This window comes from Carettochelys insculpta, chromosome 1 (genome assembly GCF_033958435.1).
Source record: "Carettochelys insculpta isolate YL-2023 chromosome 1, ASM3395843v1, whole genome shotgun sequence".
NCBI classification, from domain to species: domain Eukaryota; kingdom Metazoa; phylum Chordata; order Testudines; family Carettochelyidae; genus Carettochelys; species Carettochelys insculpta.
In genome coordinates, this window is record NC_134137.1 from 287,100,998 (window position 1) to 287,127,982 (window position 26,985).

Below are 26,985 nucleotides of genomic sequence, written 5' to 3' on the forward strand. Positions count from 1 at the left end.
TATACCTGCCAGTCGGCTAAGGTCTTTGCATCCCAAGGTCCCAGGGGACACCCTCCTCACTTGTTCTTCCCGAGGGATTCAGTGAACGACGTTGCTACGCCGGAGTCAAAGGACACACGGGATGAGAATTATACCTGCAACGTACTTTTGTGCACATTTAATAGTGAGAGCTCTTTAGGCTGAGGCATCTGGTCCTCAAATGGGTAACTTTTCATTTGTAATCTAATTGGTATACCATATGTATCATCCTACTAGTAGTTAAGAAGATAGAACAATAACCTTGTGACTGTTAAGATTTTATTTCTGCTTTTAATAAACAGAAACCATTTAAGCTTTCAGCCTGACTCCTTCCAGTTACTGTAACTCAGCCGAACACAAACAAAGAACCTAAGCCATTTGGCTATATCAGCCTGGTCATTGGTAAGGTGCAATAAAAGTTGAGCGCTGAGTCGTGCTGCCTCCACAGAGCAGACTCTTGGGGCACCTGTCAGCCTCCCTGGCTGCCCGCTGCGAAGGGACTGTCTGTCCTAGCAGTTAAAGACTGGGATGGATCTCTGGGGGCATCCATCAGCCACTTTGGCTGCCTGCTGTGAAGGGACTGCTGGTCCTAGCAGTCAAGGACTCGGATGTGATAAAGCTCACAGACCACTCATTACCCGGCCATTGGCTAACACCCAGCTAGCAGGAAAGCAGGCACCAAAGGCTTGATCAACATACTTTGGCATTACCCCAAAAAGATTTCTGTGATTCAACCCATCACAACAATATAACACTTTGCACCAAGCAACAGGAAACACTTGAGTCACCTCTAGCTCATGACCCTCAGTCTGAATATCACTGCTCTAAGTGATCCCAACTGGCCCTAAAAAACAATGAGATGCTGGGGGGTTATTGTCATTTGGTAAAGAGAAATTAAAGTACTGGTATCCCTTGAACACGAGGTGGACTAGAGCAGATTTGTGTCCTGCATGTGTTGGCAGTGTATTGGTATATATGGTTAGTATGTAGACATGTGCTAGGGATAGTCTGGAGTTAACACTAGAAAAGATGGAAGACTGGTGAATGGAATAGGGTTTTATGGGTGGAATGGAAGAAGAGGTGATTTATGGAGAAATATTCTAAATATAACCTGTTTATGTTAAGTGAGGAAATCCTAATGGTTAATATTTTTACTTCAAGATTCTCACATTTTACATAATTTGTTACAAATTTGTCAGTAAAATAGTATTCATGCTCTTAAAATTTGTTAGTCGTTTTTACTTATAACTTGATAAACTTTCTCATCAGTGTAATCAAGTGTTTTAGGCTTGACGCAAGTTATAAACTTTACTGGCATAAACGGAGAAGCTTGTTAACCATTACAAGTTCCACGTTTCAGATCTCTCAATGACATATTCACCTAACAAAGGCTGATTCACAAAGAGGGTTTTAAATTAGTGAGGATTATACATGCTACTGGTCAGTGCAGGTCCTGTGACAGATAGCATTTCCAGTAGATTTATTCATGACTTCATAAAACATTTTTAAATGACTGTGCTTAATTCAAAATCTAACCAGCCTCTTCTTCCATGATGCTCAGAACAATCCTTCCTCCCTGGAAGCTATGTTCAGCCCTTCCCAGCTGCATTAATACAGATACCAGATAACATGGTGCCAGGTGTTTTAGTACATCAAACATTTATTGGTTTCATGAGAGACGCTGAAGTTTTCCCTGTCAGCAGGAAGCCACCACGTTGACTCAGGAGGGCACAAGGTGCAAAACTCATGAAGTATATGCAACAAAATACCTCTCTGATAACCTCTTGCAGGAAGTGATCAATCCATCTCACTGCAACTAAAAACACAGTATTACAATATATTTACAAAAGACAACCAAAATGGATCATCAAAACTTAATGACCAGGTGTGTGTATGAAATGTTGCCAACGTATTTCCAGTACCTCAGGAGTTTATTCTAGCACCCTACCCAAAGCATTGAGGTGGTGAAAAGGTCCCAGTGGGAGTGCCAGACACACTTGTCTTTCAGTACTAGTGTCCTGCAATAGAAAAGCTAAGAGAGATTCCATCATAGCATCCAGGCAATTCTGGCACTGAAAGGAAGGCTCCCACCAGAACCTGTCTGCAAGCGTCTCCATTCTGTGCCTATTTGATAAGTTATACTGTGGTTAGGTGGAACACTCCATCACAACCTCTCCTCCCCACACACTCTGCTGATGAGCCAGGGGGTGGTCTCCTTCAATGACTGGGTCTATTACAGGACATACAACTCTCGCCCCCACGCACAGTAGTTTGATTTGCACTCCACAGTTGGGAGGTTTGCCTGGGGTGAAGGTATGTCACAGGAGCCCCTCCATTTCCTTCATGAAGGCTTCATACACATCATCCTTAGTCTGCACAGAGACTGGGGCAGAGGAACCAGCCTTAGGGGTTGCTTTGGTTAATTGGAGAGCTGGCTCATCATCGTGTTTTCTCTGGGAGACAGCGGTAGCCCCCTTATTCTCACGTCGCACTCGCAGAGCAGTGGGCACAAAGCGGGTTATCTCTGCCTTGGGGTTGGTAATCTGTGGCTTGGCGCTGATTGTGGCTGTGGCTTTCTTCTCAATGGTAGCTCCACTGGTGTCATCTGCCTTGGGGCGTTGGATCAGACTGGGTGGGGCACTCAGCACGCCTGGGTTTGGAAGGGGAGCTGGTGGGAAAAGTCCAGGTGGGGGCACCAGAGGTGGACGCAACATGCCTGGACGAGGAGGAGGGATACCTGCAGACAGGAGGGCGAAGTTTGAGCAAGCTGAAAGAGCACTTGGAAACAATCTAGAGCAAGCTCATTAATTGAATTCTAACAGGGAGGTCAACATTAGGGGCAAACTAGAACAGTTCTATGATACCATACAATGAAAGCAACCTCTGCTATAATGGGAATTCAAACCTCCAGGTTCAAAATTTACACAGAACTGCAGGGAATTAGTCACTGATGTTAAAGGTAAAGTAACAACCTAAAACGACATGCAATGGAAGGGAACAAGTTGCACTGCCCACCACGTTTGTAGCCTGAATGTAGGCTGCAAGGCACTGGAAAGAAACCTTTCCCTATACCACACATACTAACTCAAGTTCCAGTAGGAAAGTTCTAAATGAATTATACAAAATAAGCAGAAAAATTTACCTGGTGGTGCCGGAGGTGGTAAACGTGGTGGAGGCCCACGTGGTGGAGGGCCAGGTGGCAGTCCTGGAGGTGGGCCAGGTGGAGGACCAGGGGGCCGGCCAGGTGGAGGCCCTGGTGGTAAGAGTCGTGGTAAAGGCCCACGCAACCCTGGCAACCCTGGCGGTCTCAGGAATGGAGGAGCCCCTAAAAATATACAGGCAAAACATAGGACCTTAACTCATGAGTCAAAAAAACATTGTATCATGTAATATCAAACAGCACCTGAGACAAAGGGGAGCTGTCTCCAATATAAGCCATCCCTTTAAATAACTGATCTTCTATTCCTATGGTTTCTTAAGAAAGGTTTTGTCTATACTATGTGTATACTGGCAACATCATAACTGGAAAAAAGGGGAAATCCTATCTCCCAACATTTCTCATCTATAGCATTCAATTCAAGTGCTCAATATCACACACATTCCCAAGACACTATATTCTAATACAGGTTGAACCTCTCTAATCCAGCACCCTGTTGTCCAGCAACATCTGTAATTTGGCATGATTTTAGTTAGCTGGATGACTACTTAGAGCTGCATCTAACTTTCCTGTGGTGCCATAAAGTTTGTTTACAGCACCTGTCCTGGCTCTCAGTGTTCTGTGCTGTTATTTAGCTGTAATTTATCCCTAAATGACTTCTAAGAGCCCGGTAAGCAGTGGAAATGTTAGTAATGAGTTAGACTCTATTGACCTCCCATGGTTGGCCAAATTCTCAAGTCCAGCACTGGTTAGGTTCAGAGGGTGCCGGATTAGAGAGGTTCAACCTGTACCTGCATTTCCTTTTCTTGGGGAACGTGTAGGCCCACCCAGTAGCTGTCTGGGAGACTCTCCCCACCATGTACAACAAGGCCTAGATTTCAATAAAATAAATGAACTTCAAAGTAAGACCTTTCATTCTGGAATCTGCTTCCCCCACTATCCTGGTAGAGCTGAACTGTGTTGATTTCATGGCAGCAGTATAGATGGCAGGCTGTTGAGGGGTCTGGCTTTTTATTATTTTTATTTTAGGGGGATGAGGAAGACAAGTTTGGGGACATGCTTCACATGTACTTATTAAAATCATATCCCTTATTCATAGTACACATGCACAGTAATAGCACTGGGCTCATTTTGTATATTATTCTAGATGCCCTCATGCTGCCAAGGCAAATATTCTATTTAATAAAATTAGATGGCTCAGACAACAGGTTGCAGAGACTTTCATTTCTACGTCAACTGCTGCAATCCAGTTCAGATAACTGGTGACCAAATTATTTGCCGCTGATCTATGAAAAATAAGTTGCTGTCTCCCTCCCTTAAACGGTAAAACCATCATAATAGGTACTAATTAGCCAATTGGCTGACTGTGGACTCCCACTACTGAATAAGAATGGTATAAAATTTCCCTCTAAGTAAATTTCCTTTTCTTGATAAGGGTTGAAACATTCACAGGACAATTGAAGAGAAGCTTGCACTGCCTTCATAGCTAGCCAGGAACAAAAAACAGTGAACTCTCGTTCTGCAGGACTGAGATTGGAACCCAACACCCTTCAGCAGCATCAAGTTAATGTAAACAAAAAATAAGTTAAGTGTTCACCTGGCGGAGGGCCTGGGGGAAGACCAGTAGGTGGTCCTGGAGGCCTCAGGGGAGGCGCAGGAGGTGGTCCCAGAGGGGGAGGCCCAGGCATGGGCGGTGCCTGTATTTGAGCTGGAGGAACAGGCTGTGGAGGTGGTTGCTGCTGCTGTTGCGACTGAGAAGTTGTAGTAGACAACGATCCAGTCTCTGTATGAGACTCCTCCTTTTGTTGCTGCTGTGGTGTGTCTTCAGACTCAGAATCATCTTCATCCTCCTCCTCCTCCTCTTCTGAATATTCCTCTACTTCTCGCCCCTCCTCAGGGATTTCCTGACCTGAAGGCATAGAAAAGCCAAGGAACATTTATAAACAGCATAGAAAAACCTGGGATGGAGGTTCATCTCCTCCCTCACAAAATGGCGATGGGTAGGAGGGAAAAAACTGACCTCGTTTAGCTACTTTACAAAATAGATAAAAAAAAGGATACAGCTCTCATAGGTAGCACCACCATGAGGGACGGAAGGCTATGCCATAACCACTTAATATTTTCCCTGGTTAACAATTCCTTTCAGACTGAAATTTCTCTTACATAACTTCAACTGCTACACTTTGGGGATTTTTTGAGAACTAAAAAAAAATTTCACTTTTTTTAAAAAGGTGATTCAGTATGAGCGGAAAAGTGAAACAATTGATACTTCTAAGTACAGCTCTTAACAAGAAAGGGAACATGAGCTCAAGTTTGGAGAAAGACAACCGCATATTGATGAAGTTATGAGCTCATCTTTATACATCTATAGAGGCATCTTTCACAGGCATCTTAATCCTGAAGATTAGAATACTGAGAACATAGTACTGTTCCCTTGAAATTACTTAAAACTGAATTGCTGTTTATGTTCTCCCTTCTCTTTTTTTTCTTAGCAGCAGAAATATTAATGTTTCATTAGTTTAGGTTACCTTCATTAAGGTAGAGAAATTAAGCAAGCAAAAATATTTTTTTTTAAAAAGCTAAATATTTTATATACACCAGCTAAGGAATGTTCTCACCTGCCATTCGCAACATCATAGCCTGAAGTGGCGTCAGTTCCTTCATGTTCTTCTTCTTTTTCCGTGACTTCCCAGGCATGTCAGCAAACCGCACACTAAGCCCTGCAGAGATAATAGGGGAAGGAGAAAAATCAAATATATATAGGAAAATGTTATCACACAGTGTGGCTAGCAACTTATATATCTTGTGACTCTTTTCAAGATAGTAAAAATATTAACACTGGAGTTATGTGACCCACTACACTGTACTCTCCTAAAATTCCCATCAATTTTAAATAGTGTTCCTGACTTCCACTCAAATAGTTGAGTAGATGGCTAATGCTGTTCTGCAGTGAATGATGTAATCTTTGTCTACGATTAGCCTGAAATTCATTAAATATATATTGAACAGTTCTTTCGAAAAAATCTCAAGTCATTAACGTGTGGCTGTATTCTGACATGGAACTAAAAATTGCATTGTGGAGTTCCAGGTTTCTTACTCAATGCTACAGGTCAAGTGCGTACATATTTTAACAAGAGAGCTAAAGTCGAATACTAATGTTGCAGCCTCGGACAGGGATCTCAAATTTCAGGTGAATGAGCTCTGATTCATTTACTAGAAGTAATAAAAACTCTTTAAACAGGAACATCAGTAATAATTTAGTTAGCTAACCTAGAACAGAATTCAGTTTGTTCTCCTTTCAGCTTCATGGCTACAGAATGAAGGGAAATAAGCGTTATTACTTTTCAGACTACACTGCAGTCCCACTTACAGTCATTTTTCAAGCTATAATGAAATGGGGTTCCGACCACACACACCTGATTTCTTGTCTTCACCACCCTCCCTTTCATTATCATTTTCACGATGCAGGAATTCATCGCCTTCGCTGTCTGCATCTGATCTGTCACTATCACTGTCATCGCTACTGTCATCATGCCTGTCTTGATCCATGTCCTCAGGATACCCCTCATCTTCACTGGTGCTGGAGGCATCATCATCATGCCCTCGCTGACCTGAGAAACAGAAAGCAGAGTATATGGGAGCAAAGCACACCAGTGTGGAAGAAAAAGAATCTACGTCTCTAGTTTATTTCTATAGTTAGAGAAACACCCCGCACTTCTCCCATGAATGACGAACTCCATTCTAGTGAGGAACAGACATACATTGTGTAGCATTTATCCATTTCATACCCCCTCCAAGTGGAGAGTTAATCAGCTCTATGGTTAATAGAAGACAGTATTTTCATGTCACTAAGAAGAAGGGAACACAAGAAGGGTTGAGGTTCTTTTATTTCTAGTCCAGTCAGCTGTCACCATTGCTTTTTTTTTTTGGCTACTGAACAATACCTGCACCCTCAGTTCAATTCTATTTATTCATTTCTACCTTTCTGAATTTCTCTGGTCATAGAATCATCGAATGCTAGCACTGGAAGGAACCTTGAGAGGTCATCGAGTCCAGCCCCCTGCCCTCATGGCAGGACCAAATACTGTCTAGAGCAGCCCTGATAGACATTTGTCTAACCTGTTCTTAAATATCTCCAAAGATGAAGACTCCACTACCTCCCTAGTCAATTTATTCCAGCATTTGACCACCTTGACAGTTAGGAACTTTTTCCTGATGTCCAACCTAAACCTCCCTTGCTGCAGTTTAAGCCCGTTGCCTCTTGTTCTATCCTTAGAGGCCAAGAAGAACAAGTTTTCTCCCGCCTCCTTATGACACCCTTTTAGATACCTGAAAACCGCTATCTCGTCCCCCCTCAATCTTCTCTTTTCCAAACTAAACAAGCCCAATTCTTTCAGCCTCTCTTCATAGGTCATGTTCTCTAGAGCTTTGATCATTCTTGTTGTTCTTTTCTGGACCCTTTCCAATTTCTCTATAACCTTCTTGAAATGCAGTGCCCAGAACTGGACACAATACTCCAGCTGAGGCCTAACCAGCGCAGAGTAGAGCGGAAGAATGACTTCTCGTGTCTTGTTCACAACATACCTGTCAACGCATCCCAGAATCATGTTTGCTTTTTTGCAACAGCATCACACTGTTGACTCATGTTGTTGGTCACCCCACTCTGTGCTTTTTCTAGTCTCACAAAACCTAATGTTATGTCTCCTTAGCACTTTGTTATGTGAATAAGGCAATAAACTTATTTTCACTACACAATATATGGAGGTCCTGCAGAATTTAAATGATATTAATGAGGATATAATTAGTTCTGCTTCTCGGCTACTAATGTTACATGTGCTCATGAGAAACACTAGGTATAGGAATAGAAGCATGTGCAACTTTTCTAAATACCACCAACTGGGGAAACAATTTTAAATGTGAGGTCCCACATTCCTGAAGCCATCAACCCTGGCATTAAATTATGCAACATGCTACAACTCCCAAAGGAACTTACAAGCATAATCATTCAAACAAAAGAAGCTCTCTCTAAAGCTAAAGAGGCATGTATCAGACATGGGACTTTTGCTCACAGAAATCTAAAATGGAAAATTGTCTGTCTCCCAGTCGGACTTTTTTTCAGATGACTTTAATGACTGAGGGGGTGGGGGGTTTCCTACCACTTCCCTTAGGAAATGATTCTCTAGTCTATGACATTTAACTACAAGCAGCAAAGGCTTATTAATATCCAGTCTCATTTTGCTTTATTTGAATTCATTCCATTCATTTAGCTATCTTCATCTAAGAGGAAGCAACACCCTTCAAAACACTTCAAAAATTTCTCTTATCTTAGGACAGGTCTACACAGCAAAGTTATTTTGAAATAACTTAACATTTACATGACACAACCACTATTTCAAAATAAATTCAAAATAGCAGCCATCTTCTTTTGAAATTGGTAAACCATTTCACAGGGAATAGTATCTTTTTTGAAATAAGCCATAGTGTGTCCAATGGCTCTATGTGTTTAAATAATATATTTCAAAATAGCCAAGTGCTATTTCAAACTGCATTTTTGGGTGTAGCAGCATTATTTCAAAATAAACTATTCGAAAACAGCTCTTCCAGAATAGCTTATTTCAGAATAAGGCTGCTATGTAGCCACAGCCTTAGCTACCATTTGGCCAAGCAATGTAATTATTTAAATCTTTCATATTATCAGAAAATGATCAAGTGAACCTACAGAAGGCAGTCTCAGATAACATAACTGTGCACTTTCCCTCTGAGTCATAACATTCAACATTAACTGAATCTCCAGTACTTGGATAATATTCAAACTGGATGAAAGGAGGAGTAACTTGTTACCTGTGTCAGGACTGTAAGAAATCTCTTCCTCTCGCCTCCAAGGGGCCACCTCTAAAGTGAAGCCCACTTTACGGCCGTACATCTGTAGGACTTGAGGTGGGGGAGGCCCTGGTGGTGGCCCAGGGGGCTTCCGACCTGGGGGTAAACGTGGAACACCAAGTCCTGGAGGTGGAAGTACAGAAACGGGCCGGACTGGAGGGCTGGAAATGGTGGGGAAAAATGGGTAAAGGAAATGATCGGGAAGAATTACGACAAATTTTCATGTTTATCTTCACAACAACCATTTAGACGATGATCCAGTTGTCTGTCCCATGTGCCATAAATATACACTAAAAATTTACAAAAAACGGAGTAAACCATACTCTTTGTCCAAAGAGTTTTATGGATTAATTAACAAAAAAAAAGGTTTAAACGTGGAAGAGATGAAGGTTTATGAAAGAAATGTGCTTACAGAAAGGAGGAGGAGAGTAAGACAAGTGGGAACTAGAAAAAATGCTGGGGCAAAATGAAGATAGCATGAAGCTGACAGAAATAAAATTAGTAATCAATAAGAGGAAAGGGAAGCAGGAGGAACTGGGAGACGGGCCAGAGTAAGAAGGGAAACAGAAGCCTGAATTGAACGGAAAAGCAACCAAGAGACCTTGGACGTATTTAAGATAAAAGCAGTCGGACAGTGATAACACTGTAGGGACAGAATTTTAGCAATGGAGCTTAAGGCAGATGAAAACCAAAGACACTTCTCTCATCTTGACTCTGATGACCAAGGCACAAAGCGTTTTAACAGCAGAGACAGACGTGGATGTCACTGCCTCAGGAATTCCAACACTCACTCTCCCAAACATCACTTGCACCAATAACCCCTTCTGCCCAGCCGTAACACAAATATTCAGCATTTATTACTCCTCCAGGAGAGGTCTCTCTTACCCATAGGCTGATGTTTTCTTGAGAATAGAAGGTGGTTGAGCCCCAGGTAAGGGGATGTCCTGTATCAGGATGTTGGATGGAGCGTGAGGCATGTCTGGCAGGGGTATACTCTCCACCTCAACATGTTGTGCATTCTGGAAGAAAGACAAACAGCTGGCAGATTAATCTCTCAGAAGGCAAAGGAATGAGGATCACGTGCACACCCCTCATATGACAGAATATACAGGGCGAGGTGTCCATCCCTTCCCTCTCATAAAAATCGTTATTCAATAAGGATGACTGGTGGTATTGTACACTTCATGTTAGACAGTCAAATGAATATTTGGAGAAACAGATCACAAGCATACAATAATTAAGGTCTCTTGTCAAGGGCGATACACAGAGTTCAGCAAGTGGAAAACATTTCCCCATTCAAATAAACAAAACCTAAGCAAGCTTACATTCCTCTAGACTCTGCCGGCAAGAGCACCATGCCCTTCCAGAACATCTGGGAAGTACATGATATAAGAAGGATTTATAGTTGCCTGAGAAAGAACTCAGGGACTCCGTTACTACAGCAGGACCACAGAAACACTTACAAATAAACATTAACAGCCAGTCTCATTATATGCACATAAACTGAAGCAGCTTATAAAACAAAATGAGATTTGTTAACGTTACGAAAGGACTTCTCTCTCAAACCAGGTATGCAAGATAGAGTCTCTCTTCCATTTTAAAGCCATTCCAAAATCATCCTTCCTTGTAACCCTTCATGAAATAAAATCTAATATCCCAGGGACACTGAGGATATACTGATAGATCATGTTGGCACTGCTTAAGTACTGCAGCTGAGGAGACAGCCAATGTGCACAATATGCCACTTGGTGGAAAATACCCAACACACCAGGGACTAAGAACCAAGTACAGAATATGCCAGTCTCTTATAAAGCTCTTTTCCTTTGCAGTGGCTTTGCTCCAAGCAAATATGATTACCACCCCAGCACTGCATGCCCTTAAATGTGAGGAACAAATGTCACCTTGACAGCATCAAAGTATTGGCTGAGCTGTGACCTCTTCTGCTCATACTCCACTTCCAGCTTGCGCAATTCTTTGTAGATGTCAGGATTCTCCTTCTCATACAGTCTCAAGATACGCTCAAAGGTCTCACGCAGCTTCTTACGCTTGTCCTTCAGCACCTTCTCATTCAGTTGTGGCTGCTGTACTGGGTTAAATTCTAATCCAGAGTAGCAGGACAAAAAGGCAACAAACAATTAAAAAAATTACAGAGGAGACCCACAACAGCAGCCATGGACACCCCAATGCATATATTGCATACATGTTTAATACAGCAATCTCTGGAGACAATGAGTGACTATCTGCATTAGCTTTCCATCAGGTCTCCATATCCTTAGAGATTGTCTTCTTTTACACAGCCGTTAGAGTGACAATATGCACTGTTTCCATCAGTTTGTCTTCCATAGGAATATCCAGTCATCCAAAATTCTCCAAAATCCAATTACCTGGAAAACTGTCAATACCTCTCCCACTTCCAAGAATCATTTACCCACTTTCCTGTTCAATTCCTTGTAACAAGCAAAACCCAGTATTTGGCCAAGTTTCTGTAGTTACAATCAACGTAGCTCCTCCATGAACCCTCAAATCCATGTTACACCATCTCTCAATCCTCACCTCCCATTCTCTCACCATAAACACAAGTCCCTCCAGATGGTATCCACTCACCCATCTCATCCAATTTCTCCATGTCACGAATGATCTGTTTGGGATCTTTCATCTTAAGTACAGCTGCTCGTACCATCATCCGCTGTTTCTTGTTCTGAGGTCATAAAATAAAGAATCAGAAAAAGTATTGTTCCATGATAAATAGGGGAAGAGACATAATCCAACATATCACATATCTCTCTTTGTAATTCAGGTTTCCAGGAATTCCAAACATGCTCACAAAACACCCTCAAAAGAGAAATAAATTAATCCATTCATTTCAAAATACTTTACAAACGTTCACCACACTATACTATCCAGTGAAGTGCATTTCAAAAGGAAATTAAGCTGTGACTCTTAGCCTTACCAGACTACTGTACCCCTTTCAGGAACCTAATTTGTCCCGCATACATCCAAGTTTCACCTCACTTACAAGCTACTTGCATAAAAAAATCAGACATGAAATGCAAGTGTTACGGTAATCTATTACTGAAAAATGTCTTGCGTTTTCATTTTTACAGTATTATAAAATAAATTATTTGGCATATATACACTGTATTTATGCGTATCGTACACAATGCTTTATACACAAGTCATTGTCCTATGAAATTTTAGTTTGTACTGACTTCGCTAAGTGCTTTTTATGTAGCCTGTGGTAAAACTATGCAGATAGATGAGTTGATGTACCCCCAAAAGACTTTTGCATAGCTCTGTGTATGCCCTAGTTGAAAACCAACTAGTTAAAGTACTATTGCACATTCCATTTACTATTTCCTAGCACTGCCAAGCACTGTCATGTTGCATTCCTTTTCCGCCCCACAATTTTGTTTCCTCATCCCTGGTTATTTTGGAAAAGACCCAGACAAATATGGGAACACAAAAAGTGCTAACAAAGGACAAAGTAAGCGGGGAAAAAAATCTAAGGTTTCCTCCCTCCCCCCACAATTATGGTATTACAGATAGAAGTTGCAGGTTAACAAAATTCAGACAAATGTTATTTTAGTTGACAACATTCCTTTATATTACTTGGTCAGTCAATATTTTCCACGGTACAGAAAATGACTCTTGAGGAGCCAACCAGAAAGTCCGGATTCTACCCATTGTCTAAAGCCCACAACAGTTGGAATTGTGATGCATATTAGAACGGTGATACCCAGGTGTTCCTATGGATGGTAATAACAGTGTCTTACCTTCTTCAGCTCCCTCTTCCGGGCCTCCTTTCCTGCATTGGAGGAAAAAGACTAATTGAAAAAGAAGCAAACATAATCATAACTCTTCCCTTGTGACTACTACTGGAGTTCTGTTTATTAACACCTTGTGATCTGAAACCCAGTTCCACCCACACCCAGTTTGTCTCAGATATTTGATTAGAAACAATCATATTTTATACCTATTATAGAAAAAAGAAGGGGACAGATAGCCATATTGGCTACCTGACTCCTCCAAAAGGAGAGAGATTTCTATACACATCCACCCCATGGATGTAACCAGATTGGAATAAGGAGTCTTTCTGAAACAAAAACAACAAGAAGTCCTGTGGCACCTTACAGACTAATACATATTTTGGAGCATAAGCTTTTGTGAGCAAAGATCCCTTGCATCCGACGAAACAGGTCTTTGCCCACCAAAGTTTATGCTCCAAAATATCTGTTAGTCTATAAGGTGCCACGGGACTACTTCTCGTTTTTGAAGATACAGACTAACTTGGCTACCTCTCTGATTTTTGAGATAATACTCCTTGAATTTAGTGCTCACTAGATGATTGACATCTTTGATACAGATATAAAATATAATTTTTTTTAAATTACATTTTGGACACACTTAAAACATTGCTAATCAGAGACAGATGAACCATTTGATGGCAAGAGTTGACCTTTCTGCCTATGTTTCTACATACCTATCTGACCATCAGAATCTTAGTACTTACACTAAATAGAAAGAACAGACATTTGTAGCTTTGTTTCCTCCTCTAACTGCACAATGCGTATGGAACCTGACCTGACTCCCAACCAGCTTTCACTCCCTTCTTTACTTCAGATGAATTAACCATGCTTACATCAAGAAATGTAGTGGATACTTACGGGCCTGGTCTGTAGGATTCATGAACTTCCCACTCTTGGTGGAAGATGTTGATCGTCGCCCCATTTTGACCAACTGTTTTTTTTTTCTTCACTAAAACGGGAAAGAGACACCTAAAAAAAGCCACATCCACATTAGTGCTTGTTTTCCAAGAAACTCAGATACCTATTGCCTCCCTAAATCCCAATGCTCAAGAACATGCAGAGTACCACTGCAGACTCAGGCAAACACACAAAACCACACAACCACATCATTTTACCAGCAAGAGACTATTCATGACAACACAAATGAAAAGCATAATGTTTGTACTAAGTAGGATTTTGTAGACTTTGATGCTTCTGTAATCAGAGTAGAGCCGTGCAACTCGACCTAAACTCAACACAAACAAGTGGAGCGCCTGAGTCAAGCGTGAAAACTAGCAGACCCTCTTGGGCTTGTGTCTGTTTGGCTCTCCTCCTGTCTCTGTGGATGCTCTGCTGAAAAGTACAAGTGCCTGTCACTCTGCAGTTCACACAGTGCAGCAGGGTCAATGGACAGCAAGGGCAGGAGGAAAACAGTAGTGCTGATTCAGCTTTGGGGACAAATGTCAGGACCGAGTTGGAAAATAACAACCCTCTAGGGCTTGGTCAGCTGAGTTAAGGTCTGGTTCAGGCCTAGACCTGAACAGACCTATAGGGGAGAGTTCATTGCACATTCCAGGAGCTACCTGTATTCCTCCCTCACTCCCCGTACCAACTCCATGTATGCCATCAACTAATCCTTCTATCTTTCAGGGACTCCCTGAAATACTCCCTACCTCGTGCCCAAATCTCCAAGGGTCCTCCATTCTCCCCCTCACCAGCGGCTCAGTGTGATCTCTCATTTCACCCCCATTCCAGATGCTCTGTGTCCTACAATCCCCTTTCCCCCATAGCAAGGCTCCCATTTTTATCCCCCCACACTTCACTGGGCTGCATGTCTTGGCTCTGTGTCCCCCAAAACACCCACTATTACTTCTCTTTCTGCATGGGAGATAAATCATTCAAGATGTCAACACTGAATTCTATTGGGAGGATGGACAGAGAAGAAATGGGGTATTGTTATTCTGCAAGGTGTTAGTATTGTCAACAAGTTACTGAACCTATACACACTTACAGAGACATTATAGCTGTGAGCAGATCTCCTAAACAGAAGGCAGGAGACCTGCATATCCCCCACTCTTCCCTTATCAATCGCCTCAAGAATCAGTAGGGTCCTTCTGCCCACTGATATCTAAAACACTACCTGAAATTTTAGAATTGATCCAATAAAACATTAAAAAGCAAATGTCCATTTTTGCATGGATGTTTAATGGAACACATGGCATCAAGTTGAATCTAAGGCTGCACCAGCTTGGTCAAAAGCTCTGTGTTCCAGCTGCAGCCTACCACATATATCTCTTGGTACACTCTTCCCATACTGCCAGTACTAATCATCTCCAGCCCAAGGGATATCTTTGACAAGTCTCAAAATGCATTAGTAAATGCCTGGACTTATAATTTTGCTTCATAAACTGTACATCTAGTACAAAGCAGGAAGATTTGTCTCCAGATTAACATGTCCTCTTTTTCTGCTCTAGTTTAATTATCTGGCACTACAAAGTTTGGACATGAAGCCATGCTAGCTTGTGTCCTATAAAACTTTTAAATTATCTGCCATATAACGATTATACAGGCTGAACCTCTCTCTTCGGGCACCCTCAGGACCTGACCAGTGCTGGATGACAGAATTTGCTGGATGGTGGGAGGTCAATATCTTCTACCACATTACCAGCGCTTCCACTGCTTACTAGGCTCTTAGAAGACATTTAGGGATAATTATCTTTAAATAATAGCACAGAACACTGAGAGCCAGGACCAGTGGCAATAAAACTTTCTGGGACCACAGGAATATTGGCCACATCCACGATAAATGGTCATCCAACTAACTAAAATCATGCCATATTATGGAGTTTGTCAAATGACAGAGTTCTGAATTAGAGAGGTTCAACCTGAAATTAGAGTCATAAAATTGCCTTTAAAATACAGAACAGTGTCCTAATGTGGAACTAGGTGCCCTCAGTATATGAGCAGAATTGGGCCCTTACTCAAGAGATATGAATGATTAATGTGCAGTCAGTACACTGTTTAGTTCTACATTTGCAAAACGCTTTCATCCGCAGTCTGCCTATAAAGCACCACAATCACTATGTTTACAAGTAAAGTGATCTAAGTTTTGTGTTAGTGGTTAGATACAGTAAGTGGCCTGTTATAGACAGTTAAGGCAGAAGGAGTTTGATTTCTCGGATCATTATCTTCGCTAGCCAAGAACGCGCTAGGAGTGGGAGTGAACACTGAGGCCTACCTCTCACATAAGGGCCCCAAACTCTGCATCTGTCACGTTTGTTCAACTAACACAGCCGGCCCCACCATCCTGTTCCATTACCCTGGCGACACCTGGCCCTCAGGACACCGAAGGGCTCGCCGCCTTGTCTCTGTGTCAGTGACGAGCCCCTCCGCGTACGGACTCCAGCTATGCAGGACACGAGGTCTCCGCTCCCTTCCCCAGCACCGCGGCTCCCTCCCTGCAGCGCCGCACCCAGCAGCCTGGGCCGAACCTAGGGAAGCTGCGGGTGAGGACAGAGTCCGCCCCCGCCGATCTCGGCAACTCCGCCATAGGTCCCCCACCCCCTTCAGCTGGGCCTGCTGGTCCCCGAGCTGCTCCTCTCCCCGTGGTCAGGAGCGGGAGGGGGCGCTGGGCAAAGAAGCAGCCTCCCGCCAGGCTCCGCGCCTCTCACCCTTCTCAAGGGCGAGGGCCGAGATCCTCTACGACGCTGCAGGGACCAGCGCCTACGCTAGAATCCCGACCCCCGGCCTCCTCTGCCGCGCCGCCATCTTCAATGGGCGCGAGCAAAAGGCGCGCCGCCGCAAACGCACCAGTTCCGCCCCGAGCCTCCAGCAGGACGCGAGAGTGTTAGGCGTACCGGAAATTGGTAGCCAGAGCGTCAGACTTCTGGAGCCGCTCCATCAAACACAGACCTCCTCGGGCTCTATGGTGCAGCAGTGGAGGCGTGGGGAAGAAGCGGGCTCGGTCGTCCATTGGCCCGGGCATCCCAGACGGGTCACGTGACGCTGAGACGGCCGAGAGAGCTGACCCGGAGGAAGGGGGCGTGTCCTGCGGTTCTCGGGACACCGTTAAGGCAGACAGGGGCGGGGCTATCACACCCCCCCATTTCTCCTGCCGCCGTTATTACGTCACCACGTTGAGTGACCTTCTTGGGGCGTCCCTCCCCGTTCCCACTCTTTTTACCGCCTCGTGGCGGGCCGCGCTCGTTTCCTGCGTTCTGCTGTTGACGTAGCGAGCGAGGTCCGCGGCTTTGATTGGCGCTGAGGCCTCCTGCTTCAGCGGGGGTACTGGTAACAAGCCGCCCTGCAGCGCCTTAAAGATTAACCCATTTATTAGGTCATGAGCTTTCCTGGGTAGGATCTGAAGAAGTGGGTCATACCGAGGAAAGCTCATGACTTGATAAGCAGAAGTGTTAGTCTTTGGAGTGCCACAGGACTGCTTGCTATTTATGAAGCTTCAGACTAACAGGGCTACCCCCTGGAGTGTTAGTGAGTATACCGGGTCGGTGTGAGCATGCCCACTGGAAACCAAGCAGCAAGTAGCGTTGGGAGCTAGAGCCCAGCGTGCCCCCTCTACCGCCCCTCAGTCACCATCTCTGACCAGGGTGAGGCAGACTGTGGTTCATGTGCAGATTTTTTTTTTCATTATCCTGAGCATCAGAACTAGGTCGACGTTTTTAAGTGTAGATCGGCCTAAGATTACTTGATGCTGCATTAGTACCTTCATGGGGAGAAAAATATAACAACCAGTGGTAGTATGCCTTCTGATCAAGATTTGCAAGCAAAAACACTTTATGGGGCTTTATGCAGTGGAAAGTAGGGGAAATTTATGGCTTGTGTTATACATGATTTCAAGCTAGATTCTATAATTGTTCCTTCTTGTCTTGAAATCTATAAATACATTAAACAAACTTCAAAAGATTTAGTTTGGTTAAGCATCTAGACTATATTTTTTTTTCCAATTTCTTTGCTGTGGTGTTGTCGTGAGAAGAGAAACTCTAGTTTCAGTTAAGCTGGACAGTAATAGCATTTTCTCTCAGTTATTTTTCTATTTCAGGTCTATGGAAAGCAATTAAGTGCACAGGCAGATGACAATTACAAATACATAGCAATACATGGCAATTGAGTGCACACTGTATTTTTCAGTAAATAAAACTCACTGTAAATAATAAAAATAATCACCCAAATTATATTCTTATGGGATTTAGGGAAAAGAATTTGAAAAAACTCAGAGCTAGTTTACCCTACATTTTAACCTGTTTCACAGTAAAGCCCAGGGATCCTCCTATCTGGTTATCTGCATATTCCTCTGTGAGGTAACTGCCTCATTTCTTGGATCACGCAGAACCGCTGACCAGCCACAGGCCTCTGTGAGGTCATTGCCCCATGCTCTGTACCCTGTGGGACAGCTGGGCTGCCACAACCTCTGATATGACTTGCACAGAGATGAATACCTTCTTCTCCCTTCTCTTTCCACAGTACATTTGTCTTTCCTTCTTTCCCACCATTGTCAAGGAAACATAGAAAGGTGAATAATTTTTTGTCTTTATAATTTCTGCTGGGGATTTCCTGATGGTTGACAGCCATTTGCTCCCAAAACGGATTGCATTAATTCATCTGTAGATCCTCCCACTGCCCTTTGAATGAATCAGACAAGCTGATGTGTATGCAACCACTGTTGTTTTCTAGGGCTGCAGCATGTAAAGAAAATTACATCTAGCAATGGGAAGGGGAAGGGAGAGGAAGTAGGAGGAGAAGAGATTAAAAAGTGGGAAAAGAGAAAGGGAAGGATATAAAAAGAGGGGGAAGAGCTACTTCTCTTACAATCTCCCCAATATAGTGGTTTCTCACAGATACAACGTAATTATTACTGTTATACCATTGCTGAGTTTTAACATTTATTTCTGATTAGTTTGGACACAGTATCTTGTTTGTGAAGTATGAAAAGAAGTACGTGTGTACAGCCCTACAATCTTAGCATATGCACGACATTCCTCAGGTGGCATATGATCAGGATTCATCACCAAATTTGGTCTAGTCGTTGGATCATTAGCTTCCCTGGCTTGGGCCAGGTATAGATGTGGAGCATAACATGAATGCTGATCCATGAATGATAATCTGTACTGTATCTGCAGAGTAATTAATATACGGCATGTAAGTTCCCTCCAAGTTGTATAGACACATGGCCAGCCACTCAGCAGCCTATTAAGCGTTACGCAAGCATTCATGCTTCAGTGGGGAGAGATGCCTCTCCCTTTTGGCCCCATACCAGCCCTGGACCTGCTGTGACCAGGTGCTCCTCCCCCCAGAGATGCCCTTTGCCTAGTCCCAACCCAGATCTGCCACAGCTGGAGGAGAAGTGCACCTCCCCAGGCCCAACCCAGGACTATCCCAAACCTGCTGCAGCTGGGTGAGACATGGCTATCCCACATCCCCAACTCCATAGCTGTTGATTTCCGCCCCCAGCCAAGGTGCTGCTTTGTGGAGAGAGACCTGAGGTGATCCCACTCTCCTCGCTGTACTCCCTGGGAAGCCAGCATCCCAAACCCCTAATTCCCAGCCCAACCCCAGATCCTGCATCCCCAGCTGCAGCCTTCAAACCCTCTGACCCAGTAATGAGTACCACATCCTCAGCTGCATGCCAGAGCTCTCACCCGACCCCTGCACCCCAACCTTCTACCACAGCCCTGAGCCCCGGACAAGTACATATGGACTAAATCAGCAACACACAGGAAGGACAATTCTCATCCATAATGTGTATTTCTATTCATTTTAAATTATTTTTCCCCACAAAGAACAAAACAAAGAAACAAATCAAAGCATGTCAGAGAGAGAATACAAATCAAACATTTTTCTCTATCCTTTTATTTACAAAATATGCAAAGACATTTAATTTCATACTATTCCTATAATGATGTATGAAACTCGGAATTGTATTAAACAAGGCCTCTGAATGCTCACATCACTCGCATATGTATCACTTAAAATAAAATAAAATACAATAGCAAAATAAGTCCTATGATCCTGCAAACACTTTTGCATGTGGATAGTCCCATTGACCCTAACGGGATTACATACATACATAAGAGCTGTGTCTATACTAGCCCCTTCCTTTTGGAAAGGGCATGGTAATGAGTGAGGTCAGAAGATGTTAATGAGATGCTGCCATGAATGAGCAGCACCTCATTAGCATACTGGCGGCCACAGCGATTCAAAGGTGCTGCTTTCTCATTGTGCACTGCCGATGTGCATGGGGGCCTTTTGAAAGGATCCCCCAGTCTTCAAAAGCCCCTTCTTCCTGTCTGGTGTTTGAAGTCTGGGGGGTCCTTTCAAAAGGCCCGCATCTTCACAGGCAGTGCGCTATTCCAAAGCGGCACTTTCAAATCGCTGTGGCCACCATTATGCTAATGAGTCACTGCATATTCATAGCAGCACCTCATGAGCATGTTCCAACCTCACTCATTACCATGCCCCTTCCAAAAGGAAGGTGCTAGTGTAGACATAGCTAAGGTTAATTACATGTATGGTATAGGAGCAGGGCCACAATGGCTATGGTTGCACTAGCGAGTTTTGCCGACAAAACCCAGGCTTTGCCAACAAAACTGGTGGAATGTCCACATGCAAAACTCAGCGCTTTCACCAGCAGCGTTCTGCCTCTGACCTATGAGGCATAATGCTGTTGTTAACAGAGTCTGTCGACAAACGAGCCGTGTGGACACTCGTGGAAGGGGACCTTCTCTCGACAGACAAAGCATCCAGAACAACGGGCAGCCCTGTCTGCTGTGCTTCCAGGTGCCTGTTTTGTTGAGAGAGCTGCCAGGCAATCCAGCTGCTCTGTCAACTGAGCAGAGCACTCTTCTGGTTGGCTTTTGTGAGTGGCCACAATCTGTCAACAGAAGTTTTGTTGGGAAATCTCTTCTGACAGTGACTTCTGTTGACAGATCACTGTAGTGTAATCGTAGCCAGTGAGTATACAAATAGTTATTAAGAGCTGTTCTAGATAAAACCCCCTGGAATATTAGAGCCAACTTTTGTTAACTACAGGGTTAGAGAAATTTTCAGAACCCCAAAGGTCAGGATTAGGGTTTATTTTAAGAGGGACACTCAGTAGGTCCACCAATTGAATACAGTCGTTATGGGAAATACTAATTAAACATCCCTTGACCTTTCCCTGTAAACGTTATTGAAATAAGATACATCTACATTAGAAAAGATTTGTCAGTATAGCTACAGCAGGAAACCCTCACGGTACAGATGCAACTTATTTCAGCAAAAACATTTATTTTATCTTGTTGCCTGGAAAACTACAACCCCACAAGGGTTCTTGTGGTATAGAAATGTCATTTAAAAATCAAGTTCCTAATTGACATTACTAATCGAGCAAAAAAGTCTAATACAAGCCTGGCCTTTTCCAAGACTTTAGAAATTAATTACAGTGATTTTTGTACTTCGAGCATTTTGAACTGGATTGGAAGTAACCAACTCAATTCCCATATGCTATGAGACATCTTGAGCAGGTACTGTTAGGCTGTGTGTACACTTGCAGTCCTCTTTTCAAAGAGGTATACAAATGAAGGAAATCGAAAATGCACATGAGGTGCAGATTTGCATATCTGACACCTCATTTTCATATTATTATTTCAAAAGAGCATCTTTCAAAAAAAGAAAACCAGTGTAGACACTGCTCTTTCAAAAGTAAACCCTGTCTTTGAAAGAATCCTTCTTCCCTTTTTTTCGGAAGAAGTATTCTTTCGAAGATGGGGTTTACTTTCGAAAGAGCAGTGTCTACACTGGTTCTCTTGTTTCGAAAGAAGCTCTTTTGAAATAAGCATATGCAAATGAGGTGCCAGATATGCAAATCTGCACCTCATTTGCATTTTTAATTTTCCTCATTTGCATATCTCTTTAGAAAGAGGAATGCGAAGTGTAGACACAGCCTTATACGGTATCTAGTTGGAGCGGGCTTAAACCAATTACCTACTGATATATTTCTGTGCCACTCTCCTGAGCCAGCAAGGTCCACATTTCCCTGATTATCTTACGTGCTCACTCTGCCATAAAAAAAAGAAGTGAAAATGCTCACTCTGCCATAAAAATTCAGAAAGTTAATGTAAGCATAATTGGTGTGGTCATTGTAACAGCCAGGGAGAACATTAAAACCTCTTCACTTAACTTTACATTTCACCATGGAAGTTACTTCAGCTATGGCTTGCTGATATTTTTCTGAGGCTGTCTTAAATTCAGCCAGATGCTCCTCATAACTTTTAACAATCGCCAGAAGTTGATCCCTCTCAACTGCTCCCAGGATGGCCTGGAGAATTATATCAATTCCTAGTCCAAGAATGGCAATGCCAATACCTCCAAGAACAGAAGCACCAATCTGTGCAAGCAGAGTGGCCAACTTGTTAACAGCAACAATTACCACATTTGAGCCAATTAGTTTTACAGCTACCATACTAGCAATGGAAGTAGCTTCACCTAGAACAATTGAAAAAACTTTACGTGCTATTGCAATTTTCTCCATCTCTGGCTCTTTGAGATCATACAGTTTTTGATATAGTATTGGCTCCAGCATCTCCTTCATTTCTTTGTCAATCTTCCATATTTCACGTTGGATCTCACTTATGGCACAGATGATAATGTCACAGTTTTCTTTGATGGTACCACCCTCTTCCATCTTAATCTGGGCAATTGTGCAGCCCAAGTGTTCATTTAATACTGCGATCAGTTCATCCGTGGCATGGAAATTAATCAACAAGCAGTCCAGCAGCTCCTGGTGCAGACGGATCACTTCCTGACGTCTCTTGGGGTTATCTGGGTAAAGGAAGTCACTCAGAGCCATTCTTCAGAGAATAATTGACAAGAGAGAAAATAAGATTTGTTACAATTTTCTTTTAACCCAGAACACTGGAAGAGAACTGGATTGCATTGAGAACTGGAATACAGAACTTCTAGGTCAGTGATTTACTTTAGACCCAACAAGTCAAATCTATGACTGTGGGCTGGTCTACACTATTGTCTACACGAGCCCAAAACTTCAAAATGGCCATTTGCATTTACTAATGAAGCACTGAAATACATATTCAGCACCTCATTAGAATGCCGGCAGCCACGGCACTTCAAAATTGACGCGGCTCGCCACTGCGTGGCTCATCCAGACAGGGCTCCTTTTTGAAAAGACCCCAGCAACTTTGAAATCTTCGTATTCCTATCTGTAACCTCACATTTGTTGGTCTTTTCTGTATTACATTAAAATCATACATAATGTGTTATTTACCTTCATCCCTAGGGGCATAGGTTTCTTGGCTTGTGTTTTTGTACTCTGCCCCTCATTGGCAATGTGGGTTTGGGGTATTTTTGCATAGTAGCCAGTATTTTTATGAGGTAAGTTTCGTTTTGTTATTGGTACTTAGATAACTCACTCATACAGCACCTCAAAAACATCTAAGATATGATAGATCAGATGACTATTTCCTACTACTAGCTTCCTTCATATCATTTGTCTATACTCACTAGTTTCTGCAACACTTGCCAGTTTAGAGTCAGCTGTCATCTGTCTGGTGGTACTCCACTAGACATTTTTCCCCTTCTGAGCAACAAGAACTTCTCTATATATACTTTTTTGAGTCCCACTTCAATCAGCCTTTGAACCAACAGACCACGTTCATCCACAAGCCAACTGGAAGGTATATAATTAGTAATTTTGCATGGAACCTCTACATTGGCCTATAAAAATCAAAATATATTACAGCTGCTGCATTTCCTTTGCATGCTTATTTTGTTGTTCTGTGAAAAAAAATACAGCAATCTCTTCAACTCATGCGTTTTTTTTTGTTTGTTTGTTTTTTTGAGAATGGTGGAGGTATTGTTCATGTACATGCCGAGTTTGTGATTCTGATGAAAAGCCATGAAATGACCTGAAATAAAGTCTGGTGAAAGCAGGTATGACTTGTCAGTTCTACCTACGGCAAAATAGAGAACGGGTTCTTTCTGACTCAGACTGGTATGGGGGTCCTTTCACTATAGTAAATGCTCTGTTGAATGTTGATGGTTAGTACCATATGGTAGAAAATTGGAGAGGATGGAATGTGCTGAACAGAGCACAACTTTTGTGAATGTCATTAGTAAAATAAAAACTCAAGAGATGGAAGAGGCCAACTAGCTCATACGCTTTATCCCTGGCCAATGTAGGATTATTTCCATTTATCCTGTTTTTATCTCTTCTGCACATCACCACCCTCCTCTTTGGCATTTACACTTTGCAGACATATATTACTTTTAACGTCAAATAGCCAAGCTGTTCATATATACTTATATCTTTGTGTGTACTATAAACCAGCCCTGCAGCCCTATATATATATTTAAGGAATTGTACACAGCAATATAAAGGCCACCTACCTGATTTTTAGTCAGAGCGCTGTAATCAGTGGTAGGTGTTCAGGACAGTGAATTCTCTTCTCACTAGGTTTCTCTGGCTGTTTCTAGTGGAATGTGATGACCTAGGTCTGCAGGGATTGTTGCTGTAGCTGGGTCCTGTTGCCTGCCTGGTTTGTAGATTCATGTCGTGTAACACTGCTCTCTGGACTCAATACCAAGCCTCAGCTCATTGGTCCTCCATTTCCATTTTAAAATTGTTTAGCTTAGTTCATATTGGTAAAGTCATTTGATACACAAACCTAGAATCAGTAGCCTGTCAAGAACAGGTACTGTACAAATCTGTATGCAAGCTAATGAATGTCACATCAAAATGTTTCTAAAAATATATACGTCAGAAACTTGAGTGCCCTGCAAACATAATCACAAACTGTTACTTTAATTTTTGCACTAGAGACCACCCCAGGATAACGTTTTATTAAATTCCACTATTGGATTAAAGGAAAAGGGGGAACTAGCTTTCAAGCACACACCCACACACACCCATACCCTCCTGCACTCCCACACTTATACAGACAAACTCACACAGGTGAAGAGTTGAACAGGGACAGCAGAGAAGGCCAGAGCATAGTGGGATCCAGTGTGTCTGGCTGCAGTCACAAATCCGTGGCAGTTAACTGATTGTATGACCCCCCCTTATCAGCTTGATCTCTTTCTTGTAAGTGTAGTACCATCCATCCTGGGGAGACAGGGAGGGCCTCCTCCTGCCTCCCCAGCCAGCCAAGACTAACTACTGCACAGAGGTGATAGCAAAGAGCAGAAAGAAGGGGATAATGACTCCTATAGCTTAGCACTCATCTTTTATATGTTTCAGTCCTATAACTATTTGTCCTGTCCCACTGACCCAGGATGCTGTATGACCACAACTCACCAGCTAACAGCAGATGGGACTTTGGTCTTCTCTTGATGGGGTCTCTTTCTCTTTGTTAGGTGGATTCTTTTGCAGGCTCAGCTCCTATTATTCTCTATCCATCATAGTGCTGGTGGCAACTTGTTGTCCAGACAGGCTGGTTTCAGGGACTGATTCTATTGCACACACCTCCTAGTTCACGCTTTCTTCACTCAAACAAAGGAAAGCTCATTTCAGAAAGAAATTTCTCTTACAAAGGAACAGCCAGGATTTTTTACAAGACTTATAGTACCTATAAACAATTTCTTACAAATTTATAATACTTAATATAGACATGGCAGCTGCAACAAAACAAAGCTCATGAAACAAAAACACAACCATATAGAACAAAGCTACATCTACAAAACTATTGTTACAAACCTTACAGAAAGTTACAGGACTCAAAACCAGCAATGACTGAAAGTTAAAGACCTTACATCTGCACTGTACTGGACCGAGCGGAGGCTTTATGCAACACAAACAGCCAGAGAAATGCAGTGAAAACAGAATTGTTGTAGCTGTAAACCTAAGAATTCCAAAAGAAAAGGCCAGGGCAGCCCAATGCAAATAGAAGAGTATATAACCCAAAAATGTATGCTTGGTAGTATAAGCTTCTGTCAGATCAGGGCAGCATGTATGCCAACACTGATTTCATCTAAACTCCACGCTGGGAGTCTCACAAAAAGACACACTTCCATGCATCATATTGGGCAGAGGGATGTCCTGCATGCCAAATGCAGTCATTATTGCCACGCCACCTGACAAGCCCTTCCTCTAGTCAGAATGGATACATTCTGAGAAGGTCAGGAAAAAGATCCGTTCTCCTGCCCAGGAAAAAAGTTAATCCATGATTTCCCATTTGGTTTTTGTCTGAATGATGACATTGCTTCAGTACGGAATTAGGGCCCAAAACTCTGGACTTCAGAGCTTTGGGAGTGCAAGAAGTGGCTACAAAGAGAGAATTCTAACTACATAAGCACTAATTCCATGCAATAGTCTGATTTTGGTCTGAAACTCTCCCATTCAAGTATTGACCAGGGTCATTTGTTTGGATTACAAGATCTGATGACATAACACAAACAGTAGACAGCAGGTACAGAACTACACCTTTTCTTCTCTGACTGATATGGAGAGGCCTTCACCTTAACTTTGTTCCCTTTAAGCATTTGCCTGGTTTCTGTGGGGCTTCCTGCCAGATTCAACTCCCCAATACTACTTTAGTAAGTTTTGTGGTCAATGCAAATCCTTCTCTTCTGGAGCCTTCACACTATAGGTTGGAAAGTGATTGGCAATCATTTAACAAGAACAGTTATCTCTCCATGTATACTAGGAAATACCATATTTGTAAGTATTTTAAAATGTATTTAATATTTTAAAATATTTTCTTTCTTCTAAAGACTTGGTAAGTCCCACGTGCCCTCCAGCTACATATAGTACTTGGAATTCATCTTAGTTTCCTTTTTATTACCAATAGTGGTTTTTTAGAACTTGAGGTACTTATCTTACTCAAGAACATAACACATTTCAGGCCTGGTTATTGACTTGACTTGCCCTAAACACAGGTACTGCCAATGGAGCATAAGTTATCTGCAAGTCTCCTCCACTTCACATTGTCTCAAGATAAAACTTCTAGATGACTCCAGAAGTACCCCAGTTGTTGTCCTTCAGTCTCAGTAGTTCTTCTCTATGTTCTCAGAGGTCTTCCTCTTTTGCATTTTCCTTGCGGGTTCCATGTGAAAGCTTGAAGGACTATGCTGAATGATGGTTTTCTAAGAGTGTGGCCTAGTCATCCCCACTGTCTTCTCTTGATTTGAGTGTCAAGT

At 42.6% G+C, this 26,985-nt stretch overlaps 2 protein-coding genes across 4 annotated transcripts; both read right to left on the minus strand.

Annotated features, from left to right (window-relative positions):
* Window positions 1-1,658: 1,658 nt before the first annotated feature.
* On the minus strand, window positions 1,659-16,651 carry WBP11 (WW domain binding protein 11). 3 transcript variants are annotated; one of them, XM_075011101.1, is made up of 13 exons: window positions 16,512-16,569; window positions 14,027-14,086; window positions 13,720-13,830; window positions 12,829-12,860; window positions 11,660-11,753; window positions 10,957-11,153; window positions 9,941-10,074; window positions 9,017-9,216; window positions 6,592-6,786; window positions 5,794-5,895; window positions 4,773-5,084; window positions 3,161-3,343; window positions 1,659-2,755 (listed from the first exon to the last, which is right to left on the minus strand). In XM_075011101.1, the coding sequence occupies exons 3-13, from the start codon at window positions 13,781-13,783 to the stop codon at window positions 2,337-2,339; spliced, it is 1,932 nt and encodes a 643-aa protein (XP_074867202.1). In that variant the 5' UTR covers window positions 13,784-13,830; window positions 14,027-14,086; window positions 16,512-16,569; the 3' UTR covers window positions 1,659-2,336. The 3 variants fall into 3 exon arrangements, with proteins under 3 accessions (XP_074867202.1, XP_074867186.1, XP_074867194.1); XM_075011085.1 differs by lacking the exon at window positions 14,027-14,086 and having other exon boundaries at window positions 16,512-16,651; XM_075011093.1 differs by lacking the exons at window positions 14,027-14,086; window positions 16,512-16,569 and adding an exon at window positions 16,079-16,270.
* Window positions 16,652-21,787: 5,136 nt separating this feature from the next.
* On the minus strand, window positions 21,788-25,167 carry SMCO3 (single-pass membrane protein with coiled-coil domains 3). Its single transcript, XM_074983956.1, has 3 exons — window positions 25,145-25,167; window positions 24,238-24,624; window positions 21,788-22,682 (listed from the first exon to the last, which is right to left on the minus strand). Exon 3 carries the CDS (start codon window positions 22,679-22,681, stop codon window positions 22,004-22,006), a length of 678 nt encoding a protein of 225 aa, XP_074840057.1. The 5' UTR covers window position 22,682; window positions 24,238-24,624; window positions 25,145-25,167; the 3' UTR covers window positions 21,788-22,003.
* Between the last annotated feature and the right edge of the window lie 1,818 nt (window positions 25,168-26,985).

What these genes read in the sequence shown, in the direction of transcription:
- SMCO3 (XM_074983956.1), bottom strand. Translation starts at nt 22,681, where the DNA reads ATGGCTCTGAGTGACTTCCTTTACCCAGATAACCCCAAGAGACGTCAG.
- WBP11 (XM_075011085.1), bottom strand. Translation starts at nt 13,783, where the DNA reads ATGGGGCGACGATCAACATCTTCCACCAAGAGTGGGAAGTTCATGAAT. An exon ending in TGGTGAAGACAAGAAATCAG is followed by an intron (nt 5,896 to 6,591) that starts GTGTGTGTGGTC and finishes TTATCTCTGCAG; the next exon opens with GGCTTAGTGTGCGGTTTGCT. An exon ending in TCCCCCAGGCCCTCCGCCAG is followed by an intron (nt 3,344 to 4,772) that starts GTGAACACTTAA and finishes GTATATTTTTAG; the next exon opens with GGGCTCCTCCATTCCTGAGA.